Source organism: Aulonocara sp. 'chitande type north' Nkhata Bay, linkage group LG7 (genome assembly GCF_057382095.1).
Source record: "Aulonocara sp. 'chitande type north' Nkhata Bay isolate Kocher_YH1m ecotype deep benthic linkage group LG7, A_spYH_male_GT1.1, whole genome shotgun sequence".
NCBI lineage: Eukaryota > Metazoa > Chordata > Actinopteri > Cichliformes > Cichlidae > Aulonocara > Aulonocara sp. 'chitande type north' Nkhata Bay.
In genome coordinates, this window is record NC_141350.1 from 63,931,263 (window position 1) to 63,944,057 (window position 12,795).

A 12,795-nucleotide genomic window follows, 5' to 3' on the forward strand; every position below is an offset into this window, starting at 1 on the left:
AAAGTCGGGCCAGCTGGCCAACTGATGGTCAAGATCAGCACAAAGCCAAACCTCTACACACTACCCAAATGGCTTGCAACAATAGCCCTAACTAACTAGCAGATGGTGTGTGTGCATGCGTGTGTGTGTCTGTGTGTGTGTGTACCTTCTGAGCAGTCCCACTCTCACTGAGATATGGAGCTTAGACTGATAAAATCTACAGCTCACCATGCAGGTGTTTTCCTTCGAGCAGTCAAAAGCTGTGACTGACGACAGCACGCAGACGCACACACACACACACAGTACACATAGATGTATACGCAAACATGAGTGCGTGCTGTGAACGCGTGCACAGAAACACACACACACTGAGTAGTCCTGGCTGTGGAGGCTGACATCTGACTCCAGAGGGGCCAGCTGGTCTTTCTAGGAGGCTTAACGGTGAATTATCATCCTTCACTAACCCTGCGGCACACATCCCTCACTCTCACCCTCCCTCTCTTTCAAAAACTCTCCAGCACACACACACGCACGCACACACAAACACACTTTCTTCCCTCCCTTCATTCGGCCATCCATCCATCCTGTGTTCTGGCTGTTCCTTTTCCCCCCTCCTCTGTCCCTCTTGTAGTGAATGGGCTTCCCGTCTGCTCCCTCCCTCCCTCTTCCACTCTCTGTCTCCATCTCTCTCTACTCGCCCAGTGAAAGACTTCAAGGCCAAAGTCAGATGGTCATTAACCGTGACGAACAGAAGCAACCCCCGTGCTCCCCCCAGCTCCCTATCTCTAGGCTGAGGCCACCGCGTGCAAGCCGATATTAATGGAGACGACAAACTGGGAAGAAAGAAAAGTAATGAAATTACATGTTTGTTATGTGATTCTGAACCATTTAGAGCTGATTTGAGAACACGAAAAAAGTTCCAGAAAACACAGGAAACAAGAGCCGGGTTGGTGACGTAATGCTACGACGACACAGGGTTACAATACAAAAGTGAATACGAGGTGGTACGAGGCAGAACGAGTGAGAAGGAGAAGCTAAATCAGACGCTTCCTGCAGTTTGTGTGGTTAGAAATGCGCCTTTTCTTTCCTGTCCGCTAGCCGCAGTACATTACTGTTACGCCGTCGCTCTCTTAGTGGGGTGATTAAGAGCTTCAGCTGCTTCATAGAATAGCTCAAAACCCCTTTCAGAATAAGGTCAAGGCCTCGCTGACCGCGCTCGCTAACAAGGCTGGAGTTGAGTGGTGTGTATTGTTGTGTACCCTGGACAGACCTCAGAGACCACAGGGGCCAAACACTGGCCTAGAGCCTGGATTCGCAGCAGCTTTGTGGGAGTTTCTGTTCGTTACATCCAAAAAGCAGTTTTTAAAGTGCTAAACCTTTAGGATTTGCATTTGCACTCATTTGAGGCTCTTCCCTTTGTCCTCCAAGGCACAATCCCTGAAATCCTGGTTGGTGCAGACTGAAGTTAATCTTTCATTTATTACAAACAAGCTGCCAGTTCTTTTAAAGAGTAACCAAATCCTGTTAATCTTTTACTGCCAGGTGATGCCACCTGCAGAGATTTGGTAACATCGACTTACTCTAATGTTGGACGACCGTAATATGTAGCGCATCACGGTATCCGACTTGTTTCAAAGGAACCAAGAAGTGTTGACTGAGTGTTCCCAGCACCGTGTAAATATTGTTTTTCAAAGTGCTGATAATAGTATGATATTTGTTGCCGGTGTCAGGGAACGGAATAATGTGATGATTAAAACATGCAACAAGAAGAAGCTGTGAGGATAGAACCAGTAAAAGACTTAAACCCTCAACTCTGACAACAAATAAAGCCTTTAATATTCATTTTCTCCTTTCATTCTGAAACCACTCCAAAATTTCAGTATTAATACCAGTTTATTCCAATTTAGTTACAGTGCACACTGAAATTAAACGTGGACTAAAAATGTTTTTTCCGTATTACAGTGGTCTAAGATGACTCGTTATTTGTGGGGGAATGATCGCAGGACTCGGCGGTTCCTCTTTGCTTTGTTTTTGCGTCTCTTTCTTTTCCTTCGGTCTCATAAATCCTGTTACTCGCAGCAGCACACGTCAGCTTTGACGGCTGAAGTCACGGACTAGCTGGAGAGCATTTAGCAGCTTAAAAAAACAGATATTTCCTTTTAAAAGTGTTTGTGGAGACAGCTAAAAGGAGAGCGAAGGCTACCAGATTTCCATTTGCCAAACAGGGCTTAAATAAATGCTAATGCAGACGCGTGCTCACGCACATGTTCACCATAAGGTGATAAGATCTGGGTGTTGTGCTTAAAGCTTGTCAGCACTGCTGATCACATAGTGAAAACCACACTAATCTGACCAGACACTGGCTTAAGAGTAAATTTGTTTTCTACTGAATTATCCTTTAAAAAGAAATTTCTTTACTTTTATGTGATTTATTAGAAATAAAGACAAATGTAGCTGAAAAAAGCGGCGATTTGAGGAACTTTTCTCTTAATAACGTCACATAAAGTAGGCGGCAGTGAGCCTGAAATTTAGTGAGTCTTATGATTTGTATTTTATTATTACTGGAAAACAAACTTGGGTAGGTTACAGCCCCTAAGAAGGTAAAAAACAATATAGATACATCGGCGGGGTACAGTAACGCACACACAGGAAGAAACATTTAAAAAATACAGTCACGCATCGGGCACGTGAGGATTCAATTCCTCGCCATCTAAAGGATTTCGAAATGAACAGACAAAGGCAGAAGGGTAGCTAGCCCTTTGTCTTAGGGGAAGATGAAGAGTATCTTCAAAATGAGTCATATAAGTCGAGTAACTGGTTTCGCTGAAGTTGATTTTGCAACCTTGTTGGTATGTCGACTGGAAAGAACCAAAACCATTCAGCCCCAATGAAGGATGCAACCTCCAGTTTAAGACGATTACATTTTTACAATGAAGAAAATGTAGGTGTGTATGACACCATGTGACTGGAAAACTTTTGCCAACATGTGTCACAGTCTATACTTCTTCCACTGTTATTCTCGATAAGTAAAGCCCCCTGTGACATAGCTGGTTTGAGCATGCTCGCCGCTGAAGAGACAGATGCCGTTCTGTGTATTAGTCAGTAGATCTATAGGATATGTAGGAGACAAAGACACTGGTCATTACATTGTACTTTTGATGCATCTTTCCCAAGGATAATAGAGCCATTATTCGCCTTTTCATTCCCTGTTATATGCACCCACATTATGATGTTTCTAAGCTTCTCATCCACTAAGTTTATCCCGGCACTTTTTGTACCCGTTTCTTCTTCTTTTACGTTTCACTCCATTTTCCTCCACCCTGTGGGGGGTGTTTCTAGAACCGCAGTAGTCCCCTGCCTATCAGGTATTACTCGTTTCTCCTCTGTACTGTAAGACAACTTACCAGCCACTCAGTGTGCCTTAATGTAATGTCAACGAAAGCGAATCTACCCTTAAAGATGCTTAAGTTTGCCTTTAATAACTAAGCTTGTATTTTGCTTCTGTGCAAGCAGGAAAAAAAGCAGAAAAATCATTAAAAAACAAAACAAACTCAACAAAGCCTCAAGAGCCAGATTACACACCAGGCATGAAATAAAATAAGAGCCTATTCAATCCTGCAAGCTCCATTGGCTAAAAATTACAATAAACGAGATACTGTTTTATAATTCCGCTTTGCACAGATGTTGTAGGCAATGATTAAAACCCCTGGTCTCTGTGGCCAAATGCTGCTCATCCCTTCTTGCCATTTCGCCTTTCCTGCTCTGCCTCTGAAAACAGACACCATCTAACTCGATTAGGTCACCATGATAAACGTGTCAACAACCTGCACACAGAGTCAACAAGGTAAACAACCGAACATGCCACCAAGGCAGAGAACAGAATGAGTCTGATTGATCGGCAACTGATCGGGAACACAAAGGAGGTCGATCGCGAGGTTTAGCATCAACGCGACAGGAGAGCGCTGCTGCTTCCAATCTGTGCATGTCCGTAGCGTTTAGGGTTTTTTGGGTACACCTCTCTCTGTTTCTGCTCTATTCAGAGAACAGCAGCAGTGCATCCATGAATGACCAGGGGATGTGAAAGAACATGCAGCTGGCTGGCTTTTTTTGCATCACAACTCAGCCAAATAATGCAGCGAGATTATTTTTGTTCCATAGCCCTCCATAACAACACACGTGGCATCAGAAAATGTATTAATTTTATTTTCACCTTTATTTTGGACAGCACAGTAGAACAGCAGAGAGAGAGCAAGGGGAACAACACACAGGAAATGGCCCAGGGCGGACTCGAACCCAGAAGCCTTTTAGCAAATAAGTCACCTGCTCAACCACTGAGTTATACCAGCACACAGAACATTAGTACTGTTGGTTTAAGACATCTAATTATAGTAGATCATGTTCCTCATAGATTATCATAGCATTAATGTTACATAAGTTTGCTTTACAGGCTTAGAAACTCTTCTTATTGTGTCTCTGGGGTTCAAAGAAAAGGACAGCTGAAGCAAAACAACAACATGAAGCTAAAAAAAGAAGACGATTCGCTAAAATTGCAAAAATTCCGAAGGAAACTGTGACGTTGGGACAATTCACAAGTTTTTAAAAGTATAACTTTAAGGTGCTTTAAAGAGTCCTGACCTTAACCTAACCAAACACCCTAGAGACGCACTGGTACACAGACTGTAAGCCAGATCACCCATGAACAGGACCTGACCTCACTAATGGGACAAACAAATATGGCCGCCCTCTTTCGGGGCTCATATTTAGCGTTCTAGTCTGTGTGGGACCTTTAACCTAGATGATAGAGGAAATAACTATCTCATATTTAGGATACTGATTTTGATTTTCTCTCGATTCCCAAAACTCAAGAAGTATTCACTAGAGAGCGATACGACGAAAGAGAGGAAAAAAGAAAAACAACAGGGTGAAAGGGAGGGGGGGACGCAGCTGGTGGCAGCCAGAGAACCATCTGTTCATCACTCTATTAGTTCACACACACACACACACACATATAAGTACTCTCTCTTAGTCCCACGCTCACACACACTGCGCACCTATAGCCTGCTTCTATTTCCTCTCTTTTACGGCTCTTTCCTCCCCCTGCATCTCTGACACTTTGCCCTGCGCGACAAGCCTCCGCCACAGCCGTCTATGTCGTTATTCGCACCGTCTGACACAACAGCGAACATTTCAACAGCTCGGCCAGTCGCTCGGTGCGTTTATATCACATTCTACCACATATACCGTGTGAATTAGTGACGAACTATCAAATTTATTCACACTTATTAAATATGGCCCACGGTTGTAGAACAACACAAAGAAGTGACCTCTGCTTGTTTGCGCCTTCGTGAAGAAACCAAAACAAAGCACACGGGGTGCATCGCACTTTCACAACAGCTCCTGTAATTCGCAGTCCAAAGCAATAGGAACATTTATTAAGCGAGGAGTAAAACTGTTTTTCATTGTTTATCTACACTGATATGAGAAAAAGACCTTTTTCAGTTTTTCAAGTGTCAGTAACTTGTGCTGATTTATACCCAGCCCTGATTTCCCATCACTCACCGTACATCTTCCCTTCATCCGACAGTATAATCTTCCTCCTTCCACAGGGCGGATAGATGGCCAGGGCCTCCTGGAAGCTCTGCTCGATGTCCGGGCTCCAAACTCCCTCGGGATCCCCATCCATGGTCTTGTCCCCTCCAGAATCACTCAGTCTGTCCATGTCCTCCCCTGGACTCTCACTGCCACTCCAGCTACTGCGCTCCATACTGGCAGCTAACGGTAACTAGCTGATGTGTACTCAGTGCAAATGCCTTGATGCCAAGTTGATAAAGTAATTAAAAGTCTAGTGATAAACTGAAGCTAAAATGAACTATAATGGTAATAATTAACTCCCAGTAACAACGGCCAGCTGTGGCCAACTAGAAACTGACGGTAGCTCCAAATGGTAACTACCAGTAATAAAAATTTAAGGACTAGTGAACTGTAGAAAAGTGAGTGAGCCGCTCCAAAATCCAACCTCAGAGCTCTACAAGAAAAGAGGAATAACAAAGAAAAGTATCGTATTAGTCATTAATATTCAAACTTGATTCTTCCCATATATGCAAATTAAATTTTACTGCAGCAACACAAGCTCACGTATAAGCCAAGACAAAGTGGCACGCTATTGAAAAACCTTTTAATATTGAAACTGCGAATAATTTTACTGTTTGGTACAGTAGGGGTCTGCTTATAACCACTGACTGTAAACGACGGATGCAGCTTTAGGGTCTGGAAACTGAAGCCAACACTGACCAGCAGGGGCCGATTCCTCTGGTTCCAAAAAGACTCCCGATTGTATAGAAGTCTCTGGAAAAACGTCCCTCTGATCCTTTATTCTGTGAAAGCGATCAGGAGAGTGTTCACTGCGATCAAACTCTTGAATAAAACATTGAGTTCTGTTCCACAGACAGATGCGCCTCTCGCTTGTCATGTCCGATTCCAAAGCACCAAGACGGCGACAGCAAAAACAAAATCAGCTCGAGGCTTCATAAGGGTGCCTCGCTTTTCCAGCGAGCAGTCTTACTGTGGCTGTGCCTATGTTTTATCAAAAAACTAACACAAAAAAGAGCAAGAAAAGGACAAAAGAAACTAGAGTCAAAGTTTTGATACAATTACACCCCCAAGCCCAGAGGAAAGGATCAACTGATCACCCAGCGACTTGCATCCAATGAGCTTCTCGGTCATGTTCAGGAGACAAATACGGATTTCACTGCTAAATTTTGCTTTTCAGCTTGCATTGTGCAGGTGTGATCACCACATCCCAGAATTTCATTTCAGAAAATGGGACAAACATAATGGAGGGGTGCCATTCTTCTCTCTCTGCAGCCTGCTTTGTGATTCACACTGATATTAAGTCAGATTTTTTTTTTTAAACCAGGAAAATATTTTTTAATGTAGCTTTAAGTACCGATCAACATGTAGCAAGCCTGTATTCCAGCTGCAAGAGGTAAAGTATTGCTTCCTTTCATGAAGGAAATTGCCTATTTTGTTAAAACCGTTGTGGTACATCAAATCCATGCACGTAAGGAGTGCAAGCGTGTGAGGGGCAGGCTACTACTACACACAGCGACAGACTCAGGGAGGGGAAAAAAGACAAACTGAAGGGGCTTGCCAGCTGCCTACAATTCTTCTAAAATCCCCCATGGTAAACAGCAGGGTTGGCGCAGTACACACCACACTCAAACACCACCACCATATGCACACACACACACACACGCACACACACGCACACACACACAATTACTGTGCCAGCCCCTTGGGCGAACACATGTCATTTTGTCTGGTCTTCTACTGTTCACACTTCCCATGCACTGTCCCCTTGCCACAGCCCGAACAAGCCTGCAGTGTGAAGTAGATATGTGTGTGTGTGTGTGTCTATACTTAACACAATTATATTTGACAATAAGCACACATGCAACTGAAGCATGTAAAACAGCAGGCAACATTTTGGACACATTTTAACCCCGTCTGCACACCAGCGTTCAGCTTGAGGCTTTTTAACACCTGGAGGAAAACGCTGCGAATCCACAAGAAAACATCCGCTGGCAGAGAATTACAGACATGTGTAATGAAAGGGATCTGCTGGTTTTACTAGAGTTTGTCCCCAGGTTCTCTCTTCATGCTCATTCTGTTCACCCTCGTTTCCGTTTCCTCTCCAACTTCCCATCGTGGCTTTCTTCCCCGCCTCTTCCCGCCCATCCCTCTCCAGCAGTTTTCCCCATTCAAACAAAGATTCATTCATCCAGCAGCCCGCACCAATGAGCAGCAGCAGCTGGATTTCTTACAAGTTTCGGTGTCTCTGGGAGACTTTTCGTGCTGAAGTCAGAATACAGACGCTGTGATCGTCTAGTTTCACGTTACAGTCATTTCACTGATACGTCAATGGCAACATTCTTTAAATAAGTCAGTTCTTGTTAATTTGTTGTCAACCTTCAACCTTTACGCTTAAATATGTTGCTTCTATATGGTAGCTAACAGAAGGTGATAGCACAATATTACACTAGACTCATTTTTGTTTGTAAAGTGCTTTTTAAAGCCCATCAGAGTCAGTCACTGACATTGGCAGCCTATTAAAATCAAGGTCTAAAGCATCACTGAGCAATATTTTATAATAAATAGAAGATAAAATGACTAGTTTTGATTTCTACTACTGATTAAGGTCAATTCCAGCTGCATCTCACAGCTGTTTAGAGAATGAACCCACAGCACAGCACAAAACCAGCATGAACTTTGTTGACTTTTCTTACTTTTCGTCATAATTTTCATCAGTGACTCTTTGTTTCCTCACAAAAACAACATAATAGCCAAGTTAAAAAACTATGATGACTTTTTGTCGATAAATAAAAACGAGATGGAAATATTCTGGAGAGACGAGATCCAATCAGAACTGATTACGCTACAAAATGTCAACGATTTGAAGGAAGAGAAGAGAGTAAACATGTGGACACATTCTGCATTTAAAGTCAAGGGAAGTAAGACATTTTATAAACTGTGTGGAGCAACTCTCACCATTAAAAACATTTTGTATTTTAATCAATTGAAAGACTTCAAATTTTTAAACTTCATAAGTTTAGACAACTTAAATTTGACTGAAACTAAAGAGCATTTTAGTCAAAAGACTACAAAAACGCAAATCAAAATGTACTGTCAAAATGAACACAGCGGAAATATACAGTCCGAAAAATACTTCTTAGAAGAGTAACCAGTGGACGTGCATTTTAAATTTTAATGCTACATTTTCAGCTAAAATTACTTTATCTTTAAAACTAAAGAACTAATAAAAACATGTATAAATCAACTGACCTTTGAGGAGCTGTTAGCATTTTCCATCCATCTTGCTCATCTTACCCAATTCAGGACAAGACGAGAGGATTTTCTTAACAAGAATTCTGTTCTGTGCAGGATTTAAGTAATGAAGCACATTTGGCTGAGTCTCTTATATGGATTCATTTAGTAGATTTTATAAGTTTAAAAAGCGTTATTTGTGCCATTGCAAAGAAAAAGGAAACACAAAATTAAAGACAAAAGACAAAATTAACTTTCTTATTTAAGATGAAACCTGGATTCTCTTATTTGTGTTCTTTTATAGTTCTTACAAGAAAGGACCGTAAAGGGGCTTAGAAAAAGGAAGAGACAAGCAGCAACGTGGTGACCAGAGATTGTGGAATCTCAGTGAAGTTTAGCACAGTCGAAATAACCATTAGCGATGCAAAATGAGTATCAGGTGAAATTTACAAACACCAACAGGAGGTGAAGACAACAGCTGATGTATGACACGGCGCCTTAGTGGGTCGCCTAAGCACTCATACACTCAACAAAAATATAATAATAATAATAATAATAATAAACGCAACACCTTTGTTACTGCTCCCATTCCCCATGGGATGGACGTAGAGACCTAAAATTCATTCCAGATACACAATATAACCATCCCTCCCAAACAGTGGTCACAAATCAGTCCAAATGTGTGGTAGTGGGCACATCTGCTATATTGAGATAATCCATCCCACCTCACAGGTGTGCCACATCAGGATGCTGATCTGACATCATGAGTAGTGCACAGGTGTACCTCAGACTGCCCACAACAAAAGGCCACCCTGGAATGTGCAGTTTTTTGCGCTATTGGGGGTCTGGGGACCCAGAACCGGTCAGTATCTGGTGTGACCACCATTTGCCTCATGCAGTGCAACACATCGTCGCATGGAGTCTATCAGATTGTCAATTGTGGCCTGTGGAATGTTGGTCCACTCCACTTCAATGGCTGTGCGAGGTTGTTGGATATTCGTGGGAACTGGTACACGCTGTTGTATACGCCGGTCAAGCACATCCCGAACATGCTCAATGGGTGACGTGTCCGGTGAGTATGCTGGCCATGCAAGAACTGGGACATTCTCAGCTGCCATCTGCCCTGAACAATGTGAACCATGATTCATCCGTGAAGCGCACACCTCTCCAACGTGCCAGACGCCATCGAATGTGAGCATTTGCCCACACAAGTCTGTTACGGCGACGAGCTGGAGTCAGGTCAAGACCCCGATGAGGACAACGGGCATGCAGTTGAGCGTCCCTGAGACGGTTTCTGACAGTTGGTGCAGAAATTGTTTGGTTGTGCAAACCAATTGTTCCAGCAGCTGTCTGGGTGGCTGGTCTCAGACGATCTTGGAGGTGAACCTGCTGGATGTGGAGGTCCTGGGCTGGTTACACGAGGTCTGCGGTTGTGAGGCCGGTTGGATGTGCTGCCATATTCTCTGAAACGCCTGTGGAGACGGCTTATGGTTGAGAAATGAACATTCAATGCACGGGCGACAGATCTGGTTGACATTCCTGCTGTCAGCATGCCAATTGCACGCTCCCTCATTGCTTGTGGCATCTGTGGCATTTTGCTGTGAGACAAAACTGCACATTCCAGGGTGGCCTTTTGTTGTGGGCGGTCTGAGGTACACCTGTGCACTACTCATGATGTCAGATCAGCATCCTGATGTGGCACACCTGTGAGGTGGGATGGATTATCTCAATATAGCAGATGTGCCCACTACCACACATTTGGACTGATTTGTGACCGCTGTTTGGGAGGGATGGTTATATTGTGTATCTGGAATGAATTTTAGGTCTCCACGTCCATCCCATGGGGAATGGGAGCAAAAACAAAAGTGTTGCGTTTATATTTTTGTTGAGTGTACATCCACTAGTGAACCGACCGTGAGCTATGGGGTGTTCACGTGTCTGCCTTTAGTCACACACATAGAAAACTGAACTTTCTGAGATTTGCGGCATGAACAGAGACCTGAAGGACTCCACAGGTGAACTGTTAGCAGAGGATTAACTTCCAATGGTCAAACTGAAATATCTTCTTTACAAAAATAAATAATCAGAAGACCGACCCATTGCTTAGGACAGGAGATCAAAAATAAAATAAAATAAAGGTGCTTCAGAGCTGTCAGTAATCAAATATCATTACAATCTCTAAGCAGCGTATTCAAACTGTTTCGCCCCATTCTGACACCCTAATAAAATGTATCAGCGTCTGCTACCTCCGTGTAGTCACTGAGCTCTTTGTTCCCCATAACCTTGGTTAAAAAGGAAAGTTTAAATAATATTTCAGCATAAAAGCATTCCTGCATTCAAAGATTCACCCAGGAAAAAAAAGACTGGAGATGAAGCTCTCAAACCAGTAGGTTTAAGACGTGTTACAGAAATGTGGAATTTCTTCTTCATCTGAAAATATTTCTGCATTTTTCTGGAGAGCTCTTCAGAAAACATTTGACCTCTTTAAAGACCCTATGCTGAAGTGATGACAATAGACCACCTACGCTTAAATTCAAAGGCGTTTTAATTCTCACAGCTACATTTATAACCTCTATTGCATCTAAACACTCAACACTACCACTTTTATCACTGTGCAACAGGCTTTAAATACCAAGCTCAGCCTGAATAAATACTTGCTATATTTCACTTCTCTGCACATGAGGTCTGTGAACCTCATTCTTGGGGTTCATAGTGTAAATACCCATTCAAGTAAAAATGTACTTAAATTATTGCTAAAAGCTTGTACTCGTCAGCATTACAGGAAGACAGACTGTGGTTCCGATCTCACACGAATTACTCCATTACGGTACACTCATCAGCATAAAGAAACCATGCAAATGTTCTAATGAGAGGAATTTTTGCATAAGGCAAAAAAACCCCAAACTGACAAGATCACGTTTGCATAAACTGGAGCTTCATCCACCAGCTGTTAACTGGTTAAAATGGCATAAAGGCTGAAACGATATGAGATTCTCCAAATTTTTCCATCTTCGCAAGTCCTCGCAAGCCGTTTTTGTACACGGGGCTCAACTGTAGTTTAACAAACCACAATCATAAACAAATGCTTCAGATCATGAGCCACTCCAAGCCTTTTCTAGACTTGTGTCCTCCTGCCATCTTGGTTTCACTGAATCTAATCTGGCCTTCCAGTTCAGGAGACACGTTTGCACTTTGTGATGAATCCTCAGTTTGTGAAGTTTCCTCTTTTTGGTAAACCTGGGTGATGATATGATGTCCTGGATGGATGCATGTTTTACTTTGGTTGATGTTGGGGGGGGGGAAAAACACTAGTGTGCACTTCAACCACATCATGAGATTGCATCATCTACTGTGGTGGAATACATGAGAAAATTATGCAAAGTATATCCCGGTGTGTAGGGATTACGTGGTATTAAACACGAATACGTAATAGCCGCCAGGTAGAACAACAAAGCTAACATTATACTGCCAACATGCCCAACAGATGCAGCACTGTTCATATCATTTGCAGAATGAAGCAACTGTGTCAAAGTCAGTAAAAATAACTTTATATTTATTTACCGAGATGTGAGATTTACATGATTTTGCACCAGAGAGATCTGCAAATCAGAAAGTCTATTTTCAAAGTTCGGTGTGGGCTTTATGGGTAAGAAGGAGAAGAATGTGCTGTAGGTCAGTAAGTAGACCAAGAATAGCCTCTAAATAAGAATATAAGAAATGTGAGTCTACAGAAGGACAAAGCCAGCCATTAAAAGCCAAACATAGACCGTGCAGTGGTGAATAAGGCCTGTGAGATTTGTAAGTTCCATGTAAGACGGCACAGTGTGTAAGTAACAATGGCACACCCCAACTTTAAGTCTTTTAAAAGTAAAATTCTAAGTATTTGTATTTAGAGGATAATTTAATCTCTACATGAAAGGTTCTCTGGGTTTGGTTCTCGGCTGCAAACTGACCTCGAACTTGGTGTAAAGCTCCGTGAAGAACTTCTGGTTT

At 42.6% G+C, this 12,795-nt stretch overlaps 1 protein-coding gene across 1 annotated transcript in view; it reads right to left on the reverse strand.

Moving 5' to 3' along the window:
* The window catches only part of tead1a (TEA domain family member 1a), a 50,226-nt gene that overhangs the window by 23,786 nt on the left and 13,645 nt on the right, over nt 1–12,795 (reverse strand). The window contains exon 2 of the mRNA XM_086301918.1: nt 5,539–6,004. Coding sequence (XP_086158044.1) covers nt 5,539–5,743 — 205 coding nt within the window. The 5' untranslated portion in view covers nt 5,744–6,004. The remainder of the gene's footprint in view (nt 1–5,538; nt 6,005–12,795) is intronic.